The sequence below is a fragment of the Amblyraja radiata genome, chromosome 45, assembly GCF_010909765.2.
Source record: "Amblyraja radiata isolate CabotCenter1 chromosome 45, sAmbRad1.1.pri, whole genome shotgun sequence".
NCBI classification, from domain to species: domain Eukaryota; kingdom Metazoa; phylum Chordata; class Chondrichthyes; order Rajiformes; family Rajidae; genus Amblyraja; species Amblyraja radiata.
This window is the reverse complement of record NC_046000.1, coordinates 14,513,358-14,534,185: the sequence shown is the minus strand read 5'-3', so window position 1 is coordinate 14,534,185 and position 20,828 is coordinate 14,513,358. Positions and strand designations below refer to the sequence as shown.

The following is a 20,828-nucleotide window of genomic DNA, read 5'->3' as shown; positions in this document are numbered from 1 at the left end:
GGGAGCGAAGAGGGGAAAGAGAGGAGGGAAGAGAGAAATAGAGGGGGGGAGAGAAGAGGGGAAAGAGAGAGGGGGGAGAGAGAGAACTAGAGGGAGAGAGGGGAGCGAGGGAGGGATAGAGAGAGGGGAGGGATAGAGAGAGAGGGAGAGAGAAAGTGGGAAAGAGAGAGGGGGGAAAGAGAGAGGGGAAGGGAGAGAAAGAGAGAGGGGGTAGAGAGAGAGGGAGGGAGGGGAGAGAGGGAAAATAGAGTTGGGGGGGAGAGAGGAGGGGAGAGAGAAAAAGGGGGGAGCGCTGGAATTTCCACTGGACAAGGTTCACTTTTGTTCCTTGAGCGAAGGGGAAGCGGAGGTGAGGGAAGGTGTGTGTGTGTGTGTGTGAAAGAGAGAGGGAAGGGAAAAGGTGTGGAATAGATAAGAGGGAGGGAGAGGGAAGGAAGGTGGGAGGCGAGAAGAAGGGAAGGCGGAAGCGGGAAGGTGGGAGGGGAGAGGGAAGAAATAGCGGAGGTAAAGTGTGTGGAGGGGAGGAGACGGGAGAGGGTGGAGGAACTTCAGTCACGGTTAGTTTTGGTCCACTCTCTCCGTGTCTCTCCCTCTCCCTGTGTCTCTCCCTCTCCCTGTGTCTCTCTCCCTCTCTCTGTGTCTCTCCCTCTCTCTGTGTCTCTCCCTCTCTCTGTGTCCCTCTCCCTGTGTCCCTCTCCCTCTCCCTGTGTCTCTCCCTCTCCCTGTGCCTCTCCCTCTCCTTGTGCCTCTGTGTGTGTCTCCCTCTCTCTGTGTCTCTCTCCCTGTGTCTCTCCCTCTCTCCCTCTCACTGGGGGGAGTTGAACGCTGACCCTAGCTACTGCCCACAGGTGAGGAGGTAAAGATGCCCAGAGCCTTCCTGGTGAAAACCCGCAACACCATCTCACGGCATCGCAACTGGGGCGAGTTACCGGACGAGTTGAGGGCGGATATTTATATTCCTCGTAAGTACTTTTGCGCGGTGGAGTTTCACTTGCGGCCAAACAAATAAATCTAACCGGGGTGTGTGTGTGTGTGTGTGTGTGTTAAAAGCGGCACTGCTTAGATCCAGTAAGTGGCCCAACATGCCCCAGCTACACCAATCGCTGTTCATACATCCACAAGTGACAGGGGGCAGAATTCGGCCATTCGGCCCATCGCGTCCACACTGTGGGTCGTTGAACTTGGGGTCGCCTATTTCCTTCGCTCCCTTCCTCAGTCTCTCCAGCGTTTTTGTCTGACTCCGTTAAGCTCTATAATAGATGCTTTAATACACATACATACAGAGACCATAGCAACAGGCTCGATGCCGGACGTTAAACGGACACTCAATCGATCTCTCTCCCTCCTAAATGGGTCAATTTGTTCCCATTATTTTGTTTTTCCATGAAAATGTATAGAAAATAAGAGGGGGGTAGGACCAGAAAAGGTTTCCAACTTCTTCTTACCAATTTTGAACATGAACGATATTATTTGAGTTACTTATTTGTTTGTTTTCCTTTGTGTTTTTAAAAAAAAAAATTTATTGCTTACAAGTTTATTTGTGTTTGTATTTTTTAACATTTTCAATAAAGTTAAAAGTTAACCCCATTCCCCTGCCTTCTCCCCATAACCTGATCAAGATAGGTGTACAACAGAATCTAACACACACCAGCATAGAACTTGTGGCTTTGCAACGGGCTGTTAATAACTGGGTCGATTTCAAAGCCACCAGTTTTAGTTTTTGTTTTACTAGATTTGTGTCGCATGGATATTGTTTTTCCTTCCTTCTCCCTCTCTCTGCAACACCTTACTAACTGTTCGAAGCTAAATCTAATCAGGAAATATTCTACCAAGCCCTCTTTTAAAAGGAGGTCTAGATTGTGTTCGCACACGAGGTTGCCTGGGGATTTTGTGTATCTCAGGCCACGTGAAACTTAAAAAAAAACTTTCTTCTAAGAAAAAGTTTTGTTTTGGGAGAGGGAGAGGAGGAGGGGGGTGGAGTGGGGAGTGGAGAGGGGGGTGGAGTGGGGGGTGGAGAGGGGGAGGAGGAGGGTGGTGGAGTGGGGGTGGAGAGGGGAGGGAGTGGGAGGGAGGAGTAGGGGAGTGGAGGGGGGGGTGGGGGGTGAGAGGGGAGGAGTGGAGAGGGGAGTGGAGTGGGGGGTGGAGAGGGAGAGGAGGAGGAGGGTGGAGTGGGGAGTGGAGAGGGGGGTGGAGGGCTTAACGTGGTAACTTTTCCAAATGTTTTGGGAAACATGTCCACATGGTTTTTTTTAAACACAGCGATTTTCAATCGGGCGGAATGACAACTGTTTTTCTAAGTATAAGGTCCTAAAAAACGATTCGCGAAAAAGAAACGTGATCAATTGTGGTAATTAGTAACTCCACCTCTTCGCCAATGCACTTTTAAGATGTTTTTTTTAACGCCCACACCTTTTAACACAAGAAAAATGAGGGTGTGGTCAGGAAAAGTGGGGGAGGTGAGGGTTTGATAGACGACATAACGGTCTTGGACTGGTCAAGGATATTCTCTCTTGGGAAATAATTAACTCGGTTGGAAGGAAGGAGTGACAGAATGTTGCTGTTATTTACTGTACTCTATATACCTGTGGAATGGGAATTGGATAAGATTCAGGCTTGTATGCATTGCGAGTTTAGGCCTGGCCCTGCTGGTACTTTGAGGTCAGTTTAAACGTTAGAAGTGCTGGAGGAACTCAGCGGGTCAGGCAGCATCTCTGGAGAACATGGACACAGACAATAGGTGCAGGAGTAGAGGCCATTCGGCCCTTCGAGCCAGCACCGCCATTCAGATTCAGATTCAACTTTAATTGTCATTGTCAGTGTACAGTATAGACACAACGAAATGCAGTTAGCATCTCCCTGGAAGAGCGACATAGAATATGAATAAATCTACACAGTCAATGTGATCATGGCTGATCATCCCCAATCAGTACCCCGTTCCTGCCTTCTCCCCATATCCCCTGACTCCGCTATCTTTAAGAGCTTCTTCAGACTACCTCCTACCTATTTTTTCCAGCATCTGCAGTTCCTTCTGAAACTCTCAGCTTCTCTAGTTTAGTTTAGAGACCTCAGTTTTACCACAAAGCCGCGCCCTTTAGTTTAGAGATACAGCGCGGAAACAGGCCCTTCGGCCCACCGAGTCAGCCCCGACCAGCGAGAATTTAAAAAAAAATTAGAAGTACAATAATATGGCACCTGTTTAGGTACCTAGTATATATTGGTATGTTACAATTCACGTACAGCTTCTTCTTATTTTTATTTTAACAATAAAAAGGAGACAGAGAAAGAATAGAAAAGAAATAGAAACGTGTGTGATATCAGAAAGTGAGAAAAGGAAAATGAGATAAGAAAGAGAATGAAAAGAAGCAGAGATAGAAAACAAAGAGCCTCTCTCTTGAAAGTATCCAGAGAACCTGCCTCCACCGCCCTCTGAGGCAGAGAATTCCACAGACTCACCACTCTCTGTGAGAAAAAGTGTTTCCTCGTCTCCGTTCTAAATGGCTTACTCCTTGAGTTTCTCCAGCATTTTTGTCTACCTTCGATTTTCCAGCATCTGCAGTTGCTTCTTAAACACATCGGGAACATGTTTCCTGCCTCTAGTGTTTCCAAGCCCTTAACAATCTTATATGTTTCAATGAGATCTCCTCTCATCCTTCTAAACTCCAGAGTGTACAAGCCCAGCCGCTCCATTCTCTCAGTATATGACAGTCCCGCCATCCCGGGAATTAACCTTGTAAACCTACGCTGTACTCCCTCAATAGCAAGAATGTCCTTCCTCAGGCGGGTCAGGCAGTATCTCAGGAGAACATGGACACAGAGTGCTGGAGGAACTCAGCGGGCTCAGGCAGCCTAGAAGGTGGTCCACATTCAGAGCTGGAGGAATTGGTGCAAGTCAGACAGCCACACGGCCACAAGATGCTGGAGTAACTCAGCGGGACGGGCAGCATCTCTGGGGAGAAGGAATGGGTGGCGTTTCGGGTCAAGACCCTTCTTCAGACTTGAATAGGTGAGTCTGAAGAAGTGTCTCGACCTGAAAGGTCACCTATCCATGTTCTCCACAGATGCTGCCTGACCCGCTGAGTTACTCCAGCACTCTGTGAAACGTCACCTATCCATGTTCTCCACAGATGCTGCCTGACCCGCTGAGTTACTCCAGCACTCTGTGAAACGTCACCTATCCATGTTCTCCACAGATGCTGCCTGACCCGCTGAGTTACTCCAGCACTCTGTGAAACGTCACCTATCCATGTTCTCCACAGATGCTGCCTGACCCGCTGAGTTACTCCAGCACTCTGTGAAACATCACCTATCCATGTTCTCCACAGATGCTGCCTGACCCGCTGAGTTACTCCAGTACTCTGTGAAACATCACCTATCCGTGTTCTCCACAGATGCTGCCTGACCCGCTGAGTTACTCCAGCACTCTGTGTCCTTTTGTGTATTAACCAGCATCTGTAGTTCCTTGTTTGTACATAGAACTGTACAGCAACAGGAACAGGCCCTTCTGCCCACATTGTCCGTGTCGGGCATGATGCCAAGTTAAACTGACCTCCTCTGCCTGTGTGGGATCCATTTCCCTCCATCTCCATGTGCCTATCTAAACGCCTCTTAAACACCACTATCGTATCTGCCTCCACCACCACCAGCGCGTTCCAGGCACCCCACGACTCTGTGCAAGAAGGTCTTGATACCTGTTCTAATCCAGAATCTATCTATCTCTGCCTTAAAAATATCCACTGACTTGTGGCCTCCACAGCCGTCTGTGGCAATGAATTCCACAGATTCACCACCCTCTGGCTAAATAAGTTCCTCCCCAACTCCTTTCTAAAAGGACGCCTTTTAATTCTAAGGCCATGACCTCTGGTCCTAGACTCTGCCACTAGTGGAAACATCCTCTCCACATCCACTCTATCCGGGCCTTTCACTATTCTGTACGTTTCAATGAGGGGTCCCCTCATCCTTCTAAACTCCAGCGAGTACAGGCCCAGTGCCGACAAACGCTCATCATATGTTAACCCAACTCATTCCTGGGATCGTTCTCGTAAACCTCCTCTGGACCCTCTCCAGATCCGGCACATCCTTCCTCAGATATGGGGCCCAGAATTTGCTCACATTTCTCCAAATCAGATTCAGATTCAGATTCAGATTCAGATTCAATTTTAATTGTCATTGTCAGTGTACAGTACAGAGACAACGAAATGCATTTAGCATCTCCCTGGAAGAGCGACATAGCAAATGATTTGAATAAATAATAATAAGTGATAATAAGTGTCCGGGGGGTGGGGGGGTGATTGGCAGTCACCGAGGTACGTTGTTGAGTAGAGTGACAGCCGCAGGGAAGAAGCTGTTCCTGGACCTGCTGGTTCGGCAACGGAGAGACCTGTAGCGCCTCCCGGATGGTAGGAGGGTAAACAGTCCATGGTTGGGGTGAGAGCAGTCCTTGGCGATGCTGAGCGCCCTCCGCAGACAACGCTTGCTTTGGACAAACTCAATGGAGGGGAGCGAGGAACCGGTGATGCGTTGGGCAATTTTCACCACCCTCTGCAATGCCTTCCGGTCGAAATGCGGCCTGACCAGCGCCTTTCTATGCTGTGTGACTCTTAACGTGAATCAACTACATCCTCTACCACCTTGTTCCATACACACTCCACCCTTTGTGTAAAAACGTTGCCCCTCAGGTACCTATTAAATCTTCTCCCCCCCCTCCTTGCATTAGACCAATGTCCTCTGGTTCTCGATTCCCCTATTCTGCATGAAAGACTCTATCTATTCCCCTCATGATTTTTATAAGATCACCCCTCATCCTCCTGCGCTCGAAGGAATAGAATCTTCAGTCAGAGGGTGGTGAATCTGTGGAATTCTTTGCCACAGACGGCTGTGGAGGCCACGAGTCAGTGGATATATTTAAGGCAGAGATAGATAGATTCTTGATTAGTGCTGGTGTCAGGGGTTACGGGGAGAAGGCAGGAGAATGGGGTTAGGAGGGAGAGATAGATCAGCCGTGATTGCATGGTGGAGTAGACTTGGTGGGCCGAATGGCCTAATTCTGCTCCTATCAAGTGATCTTACAAGTCCTAGCTTGCCCAACCTCTCCCTGTAGCTCAGGCCCACGAGTCCTGGCAGCATCCTCGTAAATCATCCCTGCGCTCTCTCCAGCTTTTCTGTGACGCCCTCTCTCTCTGCTTCCCCTCTACGATTCCTACTGCTCTCCCAGCCATGTTCCCTTCAGTCCGAAGAAGCGCCTCGACCCAAAACACCTCACAATCTCCATCGCAGGTGACAGACTACAGACCGACATCCACTCTAAACCCACTGACTCCCATGGCTATCTGGACTACACTTCTTCCCACCCTGCTTCCTGTAAGGACTCCATCCCCTCCTCCCAATTCCTCCGTCCACATCTCGACCCAAAACATCGTCTGTCCATTTCCCTCCGCGGATGCTACCTGACCCGTTGAGTTCCTCCAGCACTTTGACTTTTACTCAAGATGGCAACGTCTGCATTTCCTGGCGGCATTACTGTAAGCTGAACAGGAGCGGTTAACAACCAAAGAATATTTATTTAACCTCTTTCTTACGATGAGCGTTTGTCGGCACTGGGCCTGTACTCGTTGGAGTTTAGAAGAATGAGGGGAAGGACCTCATTGAAATGTTACCGAATAGTGAAAGGCCTGGATAGAGTGGATGTGGAGAGGATGTTTCCACTAGTGGCAGAGTCTAGGACCAGAGGTCATGGCCTTAGAATTAAAAGGCGTCCTTTTAGAAAGGACGTTTCCACTAGTTGGAGAGTCTAGGACTAGAGGACACAGCCTCATAATTAAAGGACATTCTTTTAGGAAGGAGATGAGGAGGAATTTATTTAGTCAGAGGGCGGTGAATCTGTGGAATTCTTTACAACAGACCATGTTAGTGGATACAGTATATTTAATAATAATAATAATAATGGATGGGATTTATATAGTGCCTTTCTAATACTCAAGGCGCTTTACATCGCATTTTTCATTCACTCCTCAGTCACACTCGGTGGTGGTAAGCTACTTCTGTAGCCACAGCTGCCCTGGGGCAGACTGACGGAAGCGTGGCTGCCAATCTGCGCCTACGGCCCCTCCGACCACCACCAATCACTCACACACATTCACACACAGGCAAAGGTGGGTGAAGTGTCTTGCCCAAGGACACAACGACAGTACGCACTCCAAGCGGGATTCGAACCGGCTACCTTCCGGTTGCCAGCCGAACACTTAGCCCATTGTGCCATCTGTCATCCCGTTTAAGGCAGAGACGGATAGATTCTTGATTAGTGCGGGTGTCAGGGGTTTACGGGGAGAAGGCAGGAGAATGGGGTTAGGAGGGAGAGATAGATTAGCCATGATTGAATGGTGGAGTAGACTTGATGGGCCGAATGGCCTAATACTACTCCTATCATTGAGAGGGTGGTGTGGGTCTCTGATGATGCCGGCTGCCTTTTTGAGGCAACGACTCCTGTTGATCCCTGTAGATACTGTGCACCTGTAGAAGTTCAAGAGAATCCTCTCTGACATACCAAATCTCCGTAAGCTTCTCAGGAAGTAGAAAGCGTTGATGTGCTTTCGTTATAATTGCATCAGTGCATTGGGTTCAAGTAAGATCTTAAGAAATATGCACGCCCAGGAATTTGAAGCTTTTGGCTGTCTCCAGATAGGTTTATGGCAGGTATAGGATAGGGTTAGAGGGTTATGGTCCAAACACAGGTAGATGGGGGCATTTTGGTCGGCATGGGCTATTTTTGCTAAAGGGCCTGTTTCCACGACATCGAATAGATTAGGTATAAATGCACAGTCGTTTACCCAGAGTGGGGGAATCGAGAACCAGAGGACATGGGTTTAAGGTGGGGGGTGGGGGGGGGGGAAGATTTAATAGGAATCTGAGGGGTAACTTTCTCACAGAAAGGGTGGTGGGTGTATGGAGCGAGCTGCCGGAGGAGGTAGTTGAGGCTGGGACTATCATAACATTCATAAAGACATTTGGACATGTACATGGATAGGACCGGTTTGGCGGGATATGGTGCAAACACAGGCAGGCGGGACTAGTATAGATGGGGCATGTTGGTTGGTTGTTGTGGGCAAGTAGGGCCAAAGGGCCTATTTCCACAGTGTGTCTTGATGGCTCTCTCCCTCTCTTCTACACTGGTGTCTGATAAAATTGGTTGATGTGACAGGCGAGGCTTAAAGAAGATGTGCGGGGCAAGTTTTTAAAAATTGTTTAGAGAATGGCGGGGAACTGGAAAGTGTTGCCAGGGGTGGTGGTGGAGGAGGCAGATACGATAGTGGCGTTTAAGAGGCTTTTGGATATGCAGGGAATAGAGGGATGGGGCTCAGAGGGGATTAGTTTAACTTGGTATCTTGTTCAGCACAGACATTGTGGGCCGAAGGGCCTGATCCTGTGCTGTACTGTTCCATGCTGTACTGGGCTTTTAATATATCGGTCAATGGATTGGCACACTTTGAGATGTTTCAGTTCAGTTTAGTTTACTGTCCCGTGTACCGAGGTACAGTGAAAAGCTTTTGTTGCGCGCTAACCAGTCAGCGGAAAGACAATACATGATTACAATCCAGCCGTCCACAGTGTACAGATACAGGATAAAGGGAATAACGTTTAGTGCAAGGTAAAGCCAGCAGAGTCCGATCAAGGATAGTCAGAGGGTCGCTGGTTAAACCACATATCCGAGATCTATTTCCAAGGCAGGTTGGCACAGTGGAGCTAATGCCTCACATCGCCGGAGACCCGGGTTCGATCCGGATCTCGGATGCTGTCTGTGCGGAGTTTGCACGTTGTCCCGGTGACCTTGTGGGTTTTCTCCAGTTGCTCCGGTTTCCTCCCGAGTCCCAAAGACGTGCAGTTTTGCAGGTTATGTGGCTTCTGTAAAAATGACCCCTAGTTTAGTTTATTTTAGAGATACAGCGTGGAAACAGGCCCTTCGGCCCACCTGGTCTGTGCTGACCAGTGATCCCTGCACATTAACACACAAGACACACACACAGACACACACACACACACACACAAGACTCACAGACACGACACACACACACACACACCAGACACACGACACACACACACACACACACACATACACGACACAGACACACACACACACACACACGACACACACACACACATGACACACTCACACAGACACACACACACCACACATGACACACACACACACACACACACACACACACATATACACACACACACACACACACACACACATTTATACCAAGCCAATTAACCTGCAAACTGGTACGTCTTTGGAGTGTGGGAGGAAACCGAAGATCTTGGAGGAGTCACTAGGAAAATGTACGAACTCTGTACAGACAGCACCCGTAGTTGGGATTAAACCCGAGTCTCTAGCACTGTTTAGGCAGAGGCTCCCTTGCACCTCCTCCAACCTCATCTACTGTATCTGCTGTTCCAGGCGTCAACTTCTCTACATCGGCGAGACCAAGCGCAGGCTCGGCGATCGTTTCACTGACACCTCCGCTCAGTCCGCCTTCACCTACCTGATCTCCCGGTGGCTCAGCACTTCAACTCCCCCCTCCCATTCCCAATCTGACCTTTCTGTCCTGGGCCTCCTCCATTGCCAGAGTGAGGCCCAGCGCAAATTGGAGGAGCAGCACCTCATATTTCGCTTGGGTAGTTTACACCCCAGCGGTACGAACGTTGACTTCTCTAACTTCAGGTAGCCCTTGCTTTCCCTCTCTCTCCACCCCCTCCCCCTTCCCAGTTCTCCCACTAGTCTTACTGTCTCCGACTTACATTCTATCTCTGTCCCGCCCCCTCCCCTGACATCAGTCTAAAGAAGGGTTTCAGCCCGAAACGTTGCCTATTTCATAGAAACATAGAAAATAGGTGCAGGAGTAGGCCATTCGGCCCTTCGAGCCCCCACCGCCATTCAATGTGATCATGGCTGATCATCCAACTCAGTATCCTGTACCTGCCTTCTCTCCATACCCCCTGATCCCTTTAGCCACAAGGACCACATCTAACTCCCTCTTAAATATAGCCAATGAACTGTGGCCTCAACTACCTTCTGTGGCAGAGAATTCCACAGATTCACCACTCTCTGTGTGAAAAATGTTTTCCTCATCTCGGTCCGAAAAGACTTCCCCCTTATCCTTAAACTGTGTGACCCCTTGTTCTGGACTTCCCCAACATCGGGAACAATCTTCCTGCATCTAGCCTGTCCAACCCCTTAAGAATTTTGTAAGTTTCTATAAGATCCCCCCTCAATCTTCTAAATTCTAGCGAGTACAAGCCGAGTCTATCCAGTCTTTCTTCATATAAAAGTCCTGACATCCCAGGAATCAGTCTGGTGAACCTTCTCTGTACTCCCTCTATGGCAAGAATGTCTTTCCTCAGATTAGGAGACCAAAACTGTACGCAATACTCCAGGTGTGGTCTCACCAAGACCCTGTACAACTGCAGTAGAACCTCCCTGCTCCTATACTCAAATCCTTTTGCTATGAATGCTAACATACCATTCGCTTTCTTCACTGCCTGCTGCACCTGCATGCCTACTTTCAATGACTGGTGTACCATGACACCCAGGTCTCGTTGCATCTCCCCCTTTCCTAATCGGCCACCATTCAGATAATAGTCTACTTTCCTGTTTTTGCCACCAAAGTGGATAACCTCACATTTATCCACATTATACTGCATCTGCCATGCATTTGCCCACTCACCCAGCCTATCCAAGTCGCCTTGCAGCCTCCTAGCATCCTCCACACAGCTAACACCGCCCCCCCAGCTTCGTGTCATCCGCAAATTTGGAGATTTCCTTCGCTCCATAGATGCTGCTGCACCCGCTGAGTTTCTCCAGTACTTTTGTCTACCTTCAATTTTCCAGCATCTGCAGTTCCTTCTTAAACATGCCGCCTGTCCTGCTGAGTTACTCCAGCATCTTGTGTCTACGGCCCAGATGGTGCAGGATGGGTGGCGTGGAGGTGGTTTACTGCGCTGTGTGACTCCACGATGTTCTCCTTAGTTCCTTTAGATGTGATTCAGTGCCAAGGGGAGGAGATCTGTGAGGCCCCCTTGTGCCTGACTGCCGATGACAGCACAGAAAAGGAATCTACATACGACACTGACTCCAGCACTTCAGCCCAAGACGTTGACAATGGCATCAACCAGAGCCCCCAACAAGAATTCGTGCGTTCCAAAATTAAGGTTGGTCTAATGAGTATAGAAGTTGGGAGGTCATGTTGCAGTTGTATAAGATGTTGGTGAGACATGTTGGCTACTCCAACTTTTTGTGTGTTTGGAGGAAGTCGAAGATCTTGGAGAAAATCCACGCAGGTCACGGGGAAAATGTCCAAACTCCGTACAGACAAGCAGCCCGTAGACGGGATCGAACCCGGGTCTCTGGTCTTCTTTAGTCAGAGGGTGGTGAATCTGTGGAATTCTTTGCCACAGACGGCTGTGGAGGCCACAAGTCAGTGGATATTTTTAAGGCAGAGATAGATAGATTCTTGATTAGTGTGGGTGTCGGGGGTTATGGGGAGAAGGCAGGAGAATGGGGTTAGGAGGGAGAGATAGATCAGCCATGATTGAATGGCGGAGTAGACCTGATGGGCCGAATGGCCTAAATCTATTCCTATTCATAGAAACATAGAAATTAGGTGCAGGAGTAGGCCATTCGGCCCTTCGAGCCTGCACCGCCATTCAATATGATCATGGCTGATCATCCAACTCAGTATCCCGTACCTGCCTTCTCTCCATACCCTCTGATCCCCTTAGCCACAAGGGCCACATCTAACTGCCTCTTAAATATAGCCAATGAACTGGCCTCGACTACCCTCTGTGGCAGAGAGTTCCAGAGATTCACCACTCTCTGTGTGAAAAAAGTTCTTCTCATCTCGGTTTTAAAGGATTTCCCCCTTATCCTTAAGCTGTGACCCCTTGTCCTGGACTTCCCCAACATCGGGAGCAATCTTCCTGCATCTAGCCTGTCCAACCCCTTAAGAATTTTGTAAGTTTCTATAAGATCCCCTCTCAATCTCCTAAATTCTATCTCAATCTCCTAAATTCTAATTCAATAGACAATAGGTGCAGGAGTAGGCCATTCGGCCCTTCGAGCCAGCACTGCCATTTACTGTGATCATGGATGATCATCCACATTCAGTACCCCGTTCCTGCCTTCTGGGGTTAGGAGGGAGAGATAGATCAGCCATGATTGAATGGCGGAGCAGGTTTGATTGGCAGACTTGATTCCTCTTGTTATATAGGCAGGAACTCTACCGCTGCGCCGGCTGGGATGCGGTGCTTTCCGGGAGTGAGGGGGTGGATTGTTTGTGACCAGGGGCTGTGTCCATCCGCAGGTGACCATTGGGGAATGTGCGGCCCAGAGGTACATGTGCCACTTGTGCCAGAAGACCTTCCAGTTCCAGCGAATGCTGAACCGCCACATGAAATGCCACAACCTGGTGAAACGGCACATCTGCACTTTCTGCGGCAAGGGCTTCAACGACACCTTCGACCTCAAGAGGCACGTGCGGACGCACACAGGTAACGCCAGGGGCCGCCGCCCTGTTTTAATTCCACCCGCCTTGACTTTGTAGGAGCAGCGCAGAAATGGGCCCTTCGGCCCGCCCAGTCCGTGCCGGCCAGCAGTTGCCCCGTACACTCGCCCCATCCTACGCACTTTCGACTTTAGAGATACAGCGTGGGAAACAAGGCCCTTCAGCCCACTGGGTCTGTGCCGGCCAGCAATCACTAGCACTATCCTGCACACACTCGGGACAATTTACAATTTTTACCAAATACAATTAACCTCCAAACTCGTATGTCTTTAGAGTGTGGGAGGCATCCACTCTGACAATGGAGGAGACGGGTGTCATATCCTCAGAATTAAAGGGGGCTCTTTTAGAAAGGTGGTGAGGACATAGAAACATAGAAATTAGGTGCAGGAGTAGGCCATTCGGCCCTTCGAGCCTGCACCGCCATTCAATATGATCATGGCTGATCATCCAACTCAGTATCCCATCCCTGCCTTCTCTCCATACCCCCTGATCCCTTTAGCCACAAGGGCCACATCTAACTCCCTCTTAAATATAGCCAATGAACTGTGGCCTCAACTACCTTCTGTGGCAGAGAATTCCACAGATTCACCACTCTCTGTGTGAAAAATGTTTTTCTCATCTCGGTCCTAAAAGATTTCCCTCTTATCCTTAAACTGTGTGACCCCTTGTTCTGGACTTCCCCAACATCGGGAACAATCTTCCTGCAGCTAGCTCGTCCAACCCCGGACGAACTTCTTTAGTCAGAGGGTGGTGAATCTGTGGAATTCATTGCCACAGACGGCTGTGGAGGCCACAAGTCAGTGGATATTTTTAAGGCAGAGATAGATCGATTCTTGATTAGTACGGGTGTCGGGGGTTATGGGAAGAAGGCAGGAGAATGAGGTTAGGAGGGAGAGATAGATCAGCTACGATTGATTGGCAGTCGACTCGATGGGCCGAATGGCCTCATTCTGTTCAGATCACTTATGAACTGAGTTTGTACGTTCTCCTTGTGACCTCGTGGGTTTTCTCCAGGTGCTCTGGTTTCCTCCCACACTGCAAAGACGTGCGGGTTTGTACGTTAATTGGGCTGTAAAAATTGTAAATTGTCCCTAGTGTGTGTGTGTGTGTAGGATAGTGTTAGCATACGGGGTGACTGCTGGTCGGCGCGGACCCGGTGGGCCGAAGGGCCTGTTTCCGCGCTGCGGATCTGAACCAACACTTTAATGAGGTGATACATCAGGAGGTGCAACTCCAGAGCCAACAAGATCATGGGAGACCCCTTCCACCCCAGCAACGGACTGCTCCAGCTGCTACGGTCAGGCAAACGCCTCCGTTGCCATGCTGTGAGAACGGGGAGGATGAGAAGGAGTTTCTTCCCAGAGGCCATTAGGACTGTAAACTCCAATCTCACCAGGGACTAACTTTACTGGGACCATTTTACCGTTGTGTGATGTCTGTTTTTTCCCTTTTTCTTCCCTCCCTCCCACAAATATGTAATATAACCATATAACAATTACAGCACGGAAACAGGCCATCTCGGCCCTTCTAGTCCGTGCCGAACACTTATTCTCCCCTAGTCCCATCTACCTGCACTCAGACCATAACCCTCCATTCCTTTCCCGTCCATATCCCTATCCAATTTATTTTTAAATGATAAAATCGAACCTGCCTCCACCACCTCCACTGGAAGCTCATTCCACACAGCTACCACTCTCTGAGTAAAGAAGTTCCCCTCATGTTACCCTTAAACTTCTGTCCCTTAATTCTCAAGTCATGTACTCTTGTTTGAATCTTCCCTACTCTCAGTGGGAAAAGCTTATCCACGTCAACTCTGTCTATCCCTCTCATCATTTTAAAGACCTCTATCAAGTCCCCCCTTAACCTTCTGCGCTCCAAAGAATAAAGACCTAACTTGTTCAACCTTTCTCTGTAACTTAGTTGCTGAAACCCAGGCAACATCTCCTCTGTGCTCTCTGTAGTAAATCTCCTCTGTACTCTCTCTATTTTGTTGACATCCTTGTTGACATCCTTCCTATAATTAGGCGACCAAAATTGTACACCATACTCCAGAATTGGCCTCACCAATGCCTTGTACAATTTTAACATTACATCCCAACTTCTATACTTGTAGAGCCGGATGTGAATATGTGATTCTGTTCCATTCTGTTTGTTTTTTTTTGCACAATCCACGAGCATTGCCACTTTTCATTTCACTGCGTTGTAATCTGGTATGTGTATGTGACGAATACTTGACTTGACTTGACTTGACCCTCGCCCTTTGTGTCTCCGCCAGGGATCCGGCCCTACAAGTGCGAGCTGTGCGAGAAAGCTTTCACTCAACGCTGCTCCCTGGAGTCTCACCTGAAGAAGATCCACGGGGTCCTGCAGGGCTACGCCTACAAGGAGCGCCGCGCCAAGCTCTACGTGTGCGAGGACTGCGGCTTCACGGCCGAGAGCCAGGAGGGACACTACGTCCACGTCAGGGAGACGCACCCTGAGAGCGCCTTGACGCGCAAGAACGCCAAGAAGGCGTCAGCCCTACAGCCCAGTCACTGATCCCCCCTTTCCCACTCACCGTGCGCTGGGGCATTGGGAACTGTTTCATTCTTTCATTTAGAGATACAGCGTGGAAAACAAGGCCCTTCGGCCCACCGAGTCGGCACCGACCAGCCATCCCCGCACACGAACAGGCGCGCGCACACACACACACACACACACACACACACACACACACACACACACACACACACACACACACACACACACACACACACACACACACACACACACACACACACACACACACACACACACACACACTCTCTCTCTCTCTCTCTCACACTCTCTCTCACTTTCATTCTCTCTCTCATTCTCATTCTCTCACTCTCTCTCTCACTCCCTCTCACTACCACACACACACACCACACACACACACACCACACACACACACACACTCTCTCTCTCTCTCACACTCCCACTTTCATTCTCTCACTCTCATTCTCTCACTCCCTCTCACTACCACACACACACACACACACACACACACACACACACCACACACCACACATCACACATCACACACCACACACACACCACACACACACTCACACTCACGCACACACTCACACACACTCTCTCTCACTCTCTCACTTTCATTCTCATTCTCTCTCTCATTCTCTCCCTCTCATTCTCATTCTCTCCCTCTCATTCTCTCACTCTCTCTCTCACTACCACACACACACACACACACACACACACACACTTACACCAAGCCAATTAGCCTGCAAACCTGTACGTCTTTAGAGTGTGGGAGGAAACCGGAGCACCCGGGGAAAACCCACGCAGGTCACGGGGAGAACGCACAAACATCGTACGGACAGAGCCCGTGGCCAGGATGGAACCCGGGTCTCTGGCGCTGTGAGGCAGCAGCTCTACCCGCTGCGCCACCGTGCTGCACAATTCCGATTGCTGGTCGGTGTGGACCCGGTGGGCCGTAGGGTCTGTTTCTGCACTGTATCTCTAAACTAAAACCTCTGGATTCTCCACACATCTATCCCCAGCCCTCCTTGGGGCCCTGGTACAGACTAGCCCAGTAACAATCGAGAGAGGAGGAGATGCAGACGTCGAACCTGGATCCATGTATCGGAGTTCCCACCTACGCACGTCAAGTTGCCTTGCCCGACCAAAATGATCTCCAATACTACGTTCAACGGTGGCATCGCTGAGGAAATGATGGTACATTTATCCAGCTGCCGTTCACGCTGATTATTGAACTGCGTGGGCATCACAGTCACTGTTGTGGGACACAGAGTGTTGGAGGAACTCAGCGGGTCTGGCAGCATCTTTGGAGAACATGGATAGGTGGCAAGGGTGGCACAGCGGTAGAGTTGCTGCCATGCAGCGCCGGAGATCCAGGTTCGATCCCGACCACGGGGGGGCTGCCCTTACGGAGTTTGCACGTTCTCCCCTGTGCGACTGCGTGGGGCTTTCTCCAGGGTGCTCCGGTTTCCTCCCGCTCTCCAAAGGCGTGCGGGCTTGTGGGTTAATTGGCTTTGGTTAAAAGTTGTAAAGTGTCCTTGGTGTGTGTGGGATAGTGCTAGTGTACGGAGTGGGGTGGTCGGCACGGACTCGATGGGCCGAAGGGCCTGTTTTCGAGCTGTGTCCCTAAACTAAAGGTGGCGTTTTGGGTCTGGACCCTTCTTCGATCCCTAAAGAAAGGTCACCCACCCATGTTCTCCAGAGATGTTTAAGAAAGAACTGCAGATGCTGAAAAAAAATCAGCGAAGGTAGATAAAAATGCTGGGGGGGAAATAGCGGGTGAGGCAGCATCTATGGAGCGAAGGAATGGGTGACGTTTCAGGTCGAGACCCCTTCTTCATCTATGGAGAGAAGGAATCGGCGACGTTTCAGGTCGAGACCCCTTCTTCATCTATGGAGCGAAGGAATGGGTGACGTTTCAGGTCGAGACCCCTTCTTCATCTATGGAGAGAAGGAATGGGTGACGTTTCAGGTCGAGACCCCTTCTTCATCTATGGAGCGAAGGAATGGGTGACGAAGAACTGTAAATGCTTGTTGTGGTGGTAGACACAAAATGTTGGAGAAACTCAGCGGGTGAGGCAGCATCTATGGAGAGAAGGAATTGGCAATGTTTCAGGTCGAGACCCTTCTTCATCTATGGAGAGAAGGAATTGCCGACGTTTCGTGTCGAGACCCTTCCGGGTCTCGACCCGAAACTTCGCCAATTCCTTTTCTCCATAGATGCTGCCTCACCCGCTGAGTTTCTCCAGCATTTTTATCTACCGTATGTTCTCCAGAGATGCTGCCCGATCCCGTTACTCCTTGGTACGCCAGCATCTGCTAGGTTTTTGCTTCTACAGTCACTGTTTCTGTGTTCCTCCCCATGACAAAGGTGCTCATTAGCTCTGCAGATACTGAGATGTGGTGACACCATCTTTTTAGCTCCTGGATTGCTGGCTGGTATATGGGGGGGGGGGGGCTGGGTGGGTGGGTAGGGGGGCTCTATGGAGACTAGCTCGATGCTGCTTTGTATCTGCGGCAATAAGCACTTTCAAAACCGGAGGACTGTGAAAATCAAATGTTTCATTCTCTCGCTCTCTCATCAAAAATTAACTTGCGGGTCAGTATGTATAGTTTTCTGACCTACCTGGATTTGCTAATGCTCTGATTTTTAAAAAAAATCATTTTTGATAATGGTTCTCAGATAGAAACATAATAGGTGCAGGAAGAGGCCATTCGGCCCATCGAGCCATTCAATATGATCATGGCTGGTCATCTAAAATCAGTACCCCGTTCCTGTTTTTTCCCCCACATCCCTTGATTCCTTTAGCCCTAAGATGATTTGGTGACAAATATTCTTGGTGAGCCGGGACATTGCAACTGGTTTTGGTGAAGGGTCAACAATGGAGGGGTCTCTGGGTGAGGTTCCAGGCAGGGGACCGAGGTAGAGATCACTGCTCTCTGTACGCTGATCCGCCACACGGCACGGTGGCGCAGCGGGTAGAGCTGCTGCCTCACAGCGCCAGAGACCCGGGTTCCATCCTGACTACGGGTGCTGCCTGCGCGGAGTTTGTACGTTCTCCCCGCGACCTGCGTGGGTTTTGCCCGGATGCCCTGGTTTCCTCCCACACTCCAAAGACGTGCAGGTTTGTCGGTTAATTGGCTTTGGTAAAAAAACTGTAAATTGTGTGTAGGAGAGTGTTAGTGTGCGGGGATCGCTGGCCGGCACGGACTCGGTGTTTCCGCCCTGAATCTCTAAACTAAACTAAACACATTCAATGGACAATGGACAATAGGTGCAGTAGGCCATTTGGCCCTTCGAGCCAGCACCGCCATTCAATGTGTTCATGGCTGATCATCCCCAATCAGTACCCCGTTCCTGCCTTCTCCCCATATCCCCTGACTCCGCTATCTTTAAGAGCCCTATCTAGCTCCCTCTTGAAAGCATCCAGAGAACCGGCCTCCACCGCCCTCTGAGGCAGAGAATTCCACAGACTCACCATTCTCTGTGAGAAAAAGTGTTTCCTCGTCTCCGTTCTAAATGGCTTACTCCTTATTCTTAAACTGTGGCCCCTGGTTCTAGACTCCCCCAACATCGGGAACATGTTTCCTGCCTCTAGTGTGTCCAAGCCCTTAACACTCCTTGGGCAACGGGTAGATATGGGGTGAGGTTTCCTCCATACCGTCCCATCACTGGGGTCAGACACAGTGAAGCATCCACTACACCATCCCATCACACACTCCCAGGGTCAGACACAGAATAAAACTCCTACATTGCCCTCACACACAACCACAGGGTCAGGCGCAAATTGAAACCCAACACAAAGTGCTGGAGTAACGCAGCGGGTCAGGGCAGGCAGCATCAGCACTTTGATGAATTCCACAGACTTACAACTCTCTCTGTGAGAAAAAGTGGTTCCTTTCCACACCAAGTGAAGCTCCCTCTCACACACTCCCAGAGTTAGACACAGGATGAAGCTCTCTCTGCACCACCCCCGTCGCACATTCCTACAGTCAGACACGGAGTGAAACTTCTGCACCTTCCCACCAGGTTGGAATGAAATAATATGACTACGGTGTGGATTAGATTGAGGAGGTGTTGATTTGGAAGATGGGGGGTGGGGTGGGGTGGGGAGAGGCCGCACTCTGATCCTGCAGGGTTTGGATAAACCCGATCAAGAGTTGCAAAGACCCTGTGGACCCCTTGAGACGTCCTCACGCCTTCACTTCCAAACCCTTGTCGACCTTCATTATTCAACTGCTGTGGACTGTGCCTTAACATAGAAACATGGAAAATAGGTGCAGGAGTAGGCCATTCGGCCCTTTGAGCCATCACAAGTATCCTGTACCTGCCTTCTCTCCAGCCAACATGTCCCCATCTCCACTGGCCACAGAGTGATACAGTGTGGAAACAGGCCCTTCGGCCCAACTTGCCCACACCGGCCAACATGTCCCAGCTACACTATTCCCTCGTCTTTTCTCATAGACAATAGGTGCAGGAGTAGAGGCCATTCGGCCCTTCGAGCCTGCACCGCCATTCAATATGATCATGGCTGATCATCCAACTCAGTATCCTGTACCTGCCTTCTCTCCATACCCCCTGATCCCTTTAGCCACAAGGGCCACACCTAACTCCCTCTTAAATATAGCCAATGAACTGGCCTCAACTATTTTCTGTGGCAGAGAATTCCACACTCACCCCTTAAGTACCCTGAACAACCCATCTGTCTCCCCTCCTTCAAACCCTCTTCTTTGACTAAGACCCGCGCTGCCTGCGTGGAGCTTGCTTGTTCTCCCAGTGACCACCTGGGTTTCCTCTGGGTGCTGCCTGTGTGGTGTTTGCGCGTTCTCCCCGTGACCGCATGGCTTTCCTCCCACATCCCAAAGACGTGCGGGTTTGTAGGTCAATTGGCCCTCTGGAAATTGCCTCCCTACTGCGTAGAGGGCGGATGAGGAAGTGGGATAACACAAGAACCAATGTGAACGGTGATCGATGGTCAGTGTGGACTCGGTGGGCCGAAGGGCCTTTTTCTATGCTTTATCTCTAATCTGTGCATTAAATCTCTCAGGTAGTCATTTAAAAATATATATAATGGGGCCGGTTTATCTGAATAACACTCCTGGTGATACATTCCATGGCTCTCTGCTGTTGTTTAGCACTGTATAAATTCAATATGTACAGGAAAAATGTTTTGGAATTTGAGGAATATATGTTTTTAAAGTATTTTAAACTATTTTTTGATGATCTATTCACGGGGTTAGAATTTCTTTTTTATATAAAAGAGCTCGGACTAGACCTTGGAGATGTATACACTCAGATTTCACCAAAGATGGACACGAAATGCTGGAGTCTGTAGGGTCTCGACCCGAAACGTCACCCATTCCTTCTCACCAGAGATGCTGCCTGTCCCGCCGAGTTACTCCAGCATTTTGTGTCCAAGCTTCTTCCTCTTTATTCTCTCGCGGCCGGGGCAGTTAAACCACTCGTCGGGGCGATAGAAGCACTCGCAACCGGCGATCAAAACACCCGTGTCGGGACGGTCGAAGCAGGAATTCACTGGAGTTTAGAAGAATGAGGGGTTATCTTATAGAAACTTATAAAAGGACTGGACAAGCTAGGTGCAGGAAAAATGTTCCCAATGTTGGGAGAGTCCAGAACCAGGGGCCACAGTCTTAGAATAAAGGGGAGGTCATTTAAGACTGAGGTGAGAAAAAACTTTTTCACCCAGAGAGTTGTGAATTTGTGGAATTCCCTGCCACAGAGGGCAATGG

The 20,828-nt window shown here is 49.7% G+C and overlaps 1 protein-coding gene across 3 annotated transcripts; it reads left to right on the top strand.

The window, feature by feature from the left end:
* Nucleotides 1-506: 506 nt before the first annotated feature.
* ovol1 (ovo like transcriptional repressor 1) lies at nt 507-15,239 on the top strand. 3 transcript variants are annotated; one of them, XM_033015170.1, is made up of 5 exons: nt 507-557; nt 849-962; nt 11,024-11,205; nt 12,357-12,543; nt 14,833-15,237. In XM_033015170.1, exons 2-5 carry the CDS (start codon nt 863-865, stop codon nt 15,093-15,095), a joined length of 732 nt encoding a protein of 243 aa, XP_032871061.1. In that variant the 5' UTR covers nt 507-557; nt 849-862; the 3' UTR covers nt 15,096-15,237. The 3 variants fall into 3 exon arrangements, with proteins under 3 accessions (XP_032871061.1, XP_032871062.1, XP_032871060.1); XM_033015171.1 differs by lacking the exon at nt 507-557 and having other exon boundaries at nt 735-962; nt 11,033-11,205; nt 14,833-15,239; XM_033015169.1 differs by lacking the exon at nt 507-557 and having other exon boundaries at nt 735-962; nt 14,833-15,236.
* Nucleotides 15,240-20,828: the final 5,589 nt, after the last annotated feature.